This window comes from Dasypus novemcinctus, chromosome 22 (assembly GCF_030445035.2).
Source record: "Dasypus novemcinctus isolate mDasNov1 chromosome 22, mDasNov1.1.hap2, whole genome shotgun sequence".
Taxonomy (NCBI): Eukaryota; Metazoa; Chordata; class Mammalia; order Cingulata; family Dasypodidae; genus Dasypus; species Dasypus novemcinctus.
Window position 1 is genome coordinate 71,025,572 of NC_080694.1, and position 5,998 is coordinate 71,031,569.

The following is a 5,998-nucleotide window of genomic DNA, read 5'->3' on the forward strand; positions in this document are numbered from 1 at the left end:
TTCCTCGGCAGGCTGCTCCCTCCTTCGCGCTGGGCGGCTCTTCTTATGGGTGCACTCCTTGTGCGTGGGGCTCCCCTACGCGGGGGACACCCCTGTGTGGCAGGGCACTCCTTGTGTGCATCAGCACTGTGCATGAGCCAGCTCCACACAGGTCAAGGAGGCCCGGGGCTTGAACCGCGGACCTCCCATGTGGTAGACTGACACCCTAACCACTGGGCCAAAGTCCGTTTCCCCAGACTCTTTTTTAGAGACTCGTAGCCATATAAACTCATTTCTCCTTTCCATTTCCCCCTTACATTAGGTCAAACAGCATTTTAAATTAATGTTATTATATGTAGACAGGGATATTCTGCTGATCCGCATTGAACCTTCCATTCAAGGTCATTTTCCAGTTGCATCATCACTTGGTACTTGATAGTGATCCCTTGGTGCCAGGGAGGCTCATCCCCAGGACACTTACTTTTAATAAGAGGTCTTGGGAGACTGCCTGGCCTGGTGTAGTCGGGGTCTGAGGGAGTGGTGGAAGGCCCAGGTCCAGGTGTGGCGAGGGCACCGGGAGCCTTCCACAGCATGGGCATTGGGCCGACCTTCAGGGCAGTTGGACTTGGTCTGCCTCTGATGCCCACCGAACTGGCAATCTGTGCTGGGTTTCTATGCCTCACAGGTCTGGTCATCTGCTGAAAACAAGAACATCCTCTTACTGAGCAAGTGTCCCTCTGGGAAGCTTCACACCAGTCCACATCATATCCTCACACAAATGCCTGTTATCATTTGCTAGGAAAGGATATTTTTTTCTCATTTTTTATTATGGTCTACATTTTGGTAAGCAAGTTTACAATGTTTGGGGGACTCAAGATCATTAATATCACTTCAATGCATAGCACAGACCACTCCCAAGTTACATGTCAATGTTTTTCTGATTAGATAATGTTTTTTCCCCCATACACTGTTTTTTTAATCACCCAATTCAACTTCATATTATATTCAACCAGTTTTTACCTGCATTAAAATGATTCTCTAAGCTCAATCTCTGTAAAAGTATATAATTTTTCAACAACTACATTTATAAAATAATAACTTGATAAAGTAGCCCTGAACAGAATCTAGAATTAAAGTCAATAAGTATTTTGATAATAATCTGTAAGTAAATAACTGCTGTGAACATATGGAAAAAAGGACTATATATTTAAGTTTAAAAAATGACCAGTATTGTTGGTTAATATATATAGAAAATACTTATACTCAATAGGAAGAAATAATTTTGTAAATTCTATTAAATCATCAATAAAAATGACTACTATATAAATGTCAAAGACAAACACTTTTTATTATTTATAAGGCACTTCATGTATGGTTGCAGATAAAATTTTCAGATTTAATGACAATACAAAAATTGTGTTTCCATATTTGGCATAGATTTCAGGTAGAGAGCTAAAGGGTTGATCAAATGGGATTGAGCATGATTCTATGCTGACAAGAGATGCATAAAAGAGAAACATTATCTTTATGGCATGAATCTTTTGGGGATTCCTTTGTGGGTGAAAAGGATAAGCAAGATCTGTGGATATTCATATTACTCTACTGAATGGACTCTACTGAATGGACTGAATGGGAATGTCTGTAATTCCCAATTAGGGACATTTTTAGGCAACTGTGACTTTTCCAATGCACCTACACATTTCACATACACCAAATGCCCACTGCCAGTGTTTCTATTAAACTTGTGACCTGAAAGCAATAGGAACTATCTTCAGTTAAACTCAAACTTTTGCACTGATGACCTGAGCTCTACCTCTATGGGTAGAAGCTTTGCATCTGTGATGTAAAAATAGGTTCGCCATGATAATGTCAGTAACTACATCAATAACTAAGATTTGGAAGGTATACAAATACATACATACCCATACATGTTTCTTTATTTATGTGTAGTGTCTTTACAAACTAGCCAATGAAAGAGACATATAACATTCCCAGAAAGGATTTAGAGTAGACAACTGCTGGATCCCATTGGGAAGAAATTTCATGCTTACTTATATTTAGGAGATTTAGCCTGTGCACTCCTAAATGAAATGAGCATCCATATTACATAAAGTCTAAAAATCCCCAACATCTAAGGGATTGTTAGCAAATATTTCCCTTTTCTGCTTAACTTGGGTGTCTTCTAAGCAGCCTTTTCAAAGCCCCCTTAAACTCTTTGTTTCTCAAAGTATAGATCAGAGGATTAAGGGAGGGTGTCACTACAGTGTAGAAGAGAGTGAGGAATTTATTGCGGTTCTGCGTGTACTTGCTCTTGGGCTGGATGTAGACAGAAATTACAGTCCCAAAAAACAAGACCACAACGATTAGATGGGATCCACAGGTCTCAAATGCTCTCCTCCTGCCTTCAACAGATTTTATCCTCAGCACACTTCTAACAATGCAGCCATAGGAGATCAGAATAAGCCCCAGAGGAATAATCACATAGAGCACACTAGCTATGGTGACCTCCTTCTCCAGAAAGGTCGTGTCCACACACGCAATTTTTATCAGGGCAGGCTCCTCACACACAAAGTCATCCACCCTGTGGTGGCTGCAGAGAGGCAATTGGAAAACAAGGATGGTCTGCACCATGGACTCCACAAAGCCACTGACCCAGGCCACAGCTGCCAACTGCTGAAGAAGCTTTGGGTGCATGGTTACACTGTAGTGGAGGGGCCGGCAGATGGCGTTGAAGCGGTCATAGGCCATCACAGTCAGGAGGACACATTCCGTGGAGCCCAGCCCCAAAGACAGGTACAGCTGGATCACACAACCAGTGTGGCTAATGGTCTTCTCAGGGCCTCTGAGGTTCCAAAGCATCTGTGGGACAATACTGGTGGTGAAGCAGAGGTCCAGGAAGGAGAGATTGGAGAGGAAGAAATACATGGGTGTGTGGAGCTTGGGGCTCAGGTGTGAGACAAGTATGATGGCTGTGTTCCAGATCAGAGTCAGAATGTAAACAACTGCGATGACCAGAAGGAGAACTATCTCGAGTTGGGGCTGGTCAGAAAATCCCAGGAGGATGAATCCTGCTGGGTTGCTAAAATTTGTTTCTTTCATTGCTTTTCAATTCTGAGTCACCTTTCTAGGTCATTCCTATTTTATTCCTGTAGGGAAGAAATCAGATACCATCACAAATAGAAAAGTAACAAACTGGTTCAAGGTTAAACATTTGCAGACTGGCATTATAAAGAGAGAAACAACAGACAGAGGTAAAATAGTGCAAAATAAAGATATCATCTGGGGATTTTTTTGAATGTGGCAAGAAATCAAATACTTAAGGTCAAGAAAATATCTAATTCATTAAAAGAAAATATATAAATATAGAATGTGAATACATTTAACAAAAGATATCGAGACCAAACTCTCTGAAGATGAATACATAGGTCTTCACTAAGTATCCTGTGAAAGGCAAAGAAATTGAAAATAAAATGATTAGTATATATTTAGATATATGCTATTTAGAAAATAGCTATAAAAGATAAATTGAAAGATACATCAAATGAGCAAGAGTATGACAGATAGGATATATAGAATTGGAGACATAAAAAAATCAAGAAGAGTTAGAAATATTTAAGCAGGAGAGTTAGGTATGAATATCATTATTATTCATTGATTTTCTATATAGTATTTTCTATGTAGCTGGCTAACATTCTTTTATTATACAGTAAAGGAGGCATGAGATATGCTTTTGAGGTTTTAGATGTCTATTGAGAGAAAGATGATGGATTAGTGCCCTCATTTTGTCTGATACAGCTCTGCATTCTCATGACTTTTTGCCACATGGATTTTGTGTCCAATATTAGTCAATATTTTCAAGGAGATTCCATATGGAAACTTCTTCCTCTCCATTTAATATTTGTTACCCAAAATGAGGATAAGGGTCTTAAGTCTTCAAAGTGAAGAAAGTAGTCAATTTTCTATGGCTATTGATATAATAAATATTGCATTATAAATAAAAAGCTGCTTCTCTTTACTGAAAATAGGAACCCAACTCTGAATTTCCTCAATCCTTAAAACAAAATTTCCATTTTATTCATTACATAACTTAAAATCTTACCTTCCAAGAAGAATGAAAATTTAGCAGCACAGGGTAGTGTTGGCTTTGGCTAAAAAGTTCAAATATGGTCACAGTTCGATGACAGGCAGTTAAAAGAATCATGTGTAGGTCCCCTTTGGCTCACACTCTCTGCTGCAAACTTTTGGCTCAGTCTACCTTCAGATGGATGGTGTTCAGCTTGATGACTTAGCACAGGTCTCTGGAGCTCTCCTTCTCAGCAACTTCTTATTGCTCTATTGGAGAGGGCACTGGTCTCTGGAGAAAAAAGTAGCACAGAGGCTTGTGCTTCCATTTCTACAAGAATGCAGTCAATCGTACATCCCTTCTGAACATACACAAGCACATACATTCTATTGGAAAGTCTTCCGTAACTGAAGGGCATTTAAAATTGAAAGCAGTGGGAATGTTCTTCAGTTCTACTCATAATGAACTTGGAAAAGCCAGTTAACATTATTCGTCAACTTTCCATCACATATGCTATTAGAATTGTCAATACTATTTTTATGTGAAATCTCTCAATTCTTTTTCAAATAAAAATTTTTTGAAGTATATCACTCATACATGAACATACATAAAAAATAAGGGTATAGTAAAAGTTGTAAACTTTCAAAACAAACATGCATATCATCATACAAGGCTCTTATACATCACTCCATTACCAACACCTGGCATTGTTGTGAAATATTTGTTACAAACTATGAAAGTGCATCATCAAAACACTACTACCACCTGTAGTCCATATCTTAGGTTTGGTGTATTCTTTCACCCAACCCACCTGATTATTAACACCCTGTATTAGTATTTATATTTGTTATCATTCATGAGGGAAGGTTCTCATGTATGTCCTGTTAACCACAGTCCCCTGCCACCACTGGATTCCCTGTGCTATGCATCCCCATGTTTTGTACAATGCACTCAAAGTGTATGCTCAGAGGCTTTTATTTTCATCATAGTTATGCTGCCTTCACCAAAATTTTAGAACATTTTCATTCCTCAAAAAGGAAAAATCCCATACCCCTTTATAATTGTCTATAGTTGTCTCCTAAAATTGATATAATATCTTCTTTGATATTGCTGCAAAAATATTATAATAGTATTGTTAGCTATCATCCATAATTTACGTCAGGTTTAATTTTCCTATGTATTACCATATTTTTAGCATGTTTTAAGAGAAGAGCATTCTTATATTTATACTATTAACCACAATCTTTATCCAACACCAAAATCACTGTGTTATATTCCCTAGGTTATTCTCTAGTTTCCTTTCAATTGACATTTATATCAACAGCCTACCACTTTCAGTCACAATCTCATTTATTAATCAGTAGTGTTAGTTATACTTACTATACTGTGTTACCATCAATTCTATTCATGTGCACTCTTTTACAATAAACCTTATTAAAATTTTTATATACATTGAGCATCAGCTCCCCTTCTCAACCCACCTTCTATTTCCTAGTAACCTATATTCTAGAGTTTTCCTCCATGAGTCTACTCATCATATTTAGATCACATTACTGAGACCATTCAATATTTGTCCTTTTGTGTCTACCTTAATTCACTCAATATAATATCCTCTAGGTTCATCCATTTTCTTGCATGCATCCTGATTTCATTTCTTCTTATAGTTCAAAAATATTCCACTGTAAGAATATACCACATTTTGTTTATATTTCATCAGTTGACGGAGACATGAGCTGTTTCCACATTTTAGCAATTGTGACTATTATGCTATGAACATTGGTGTGCAAATGTCAGTTCACATCCTTGCTTTCAATTCTTCTGAATATATTCTTGGAAGATATTGCTGGATCATATGGCAGTTCTATATTCAGCTTCTTGAGGTACTGCCAGACTGTGTTCCCCAGAGACTGCACCATTCTACATTTCCAACAACATTGAAGGAATGTTATTATTCTG

At 37.9% G+C, this 5,998-nt stretch overlaps 1 protein-coding gene across 1 annotated transcript; it reads right to left on the reverse strand.

Moving 5' to 3' along the window:
- Positions 1-2,145: 2,145 nt before the first annotated feature.
- LOC101430335 (putative olfactory receptor 2B8) lies at positions 2,146-3,078 on the reverse strand. The gene has a single exon (XM_004472103.2). It carries the CDS (start codon positions 3,076-3,078, stop codon positions 2,146-2,148), a length of 933 nt encoding a protein of 310 aa, XP_004472160.1.
- Between the last annotated feature and the right edge of the window lie 2,920 nt (positions 3,079-5,998).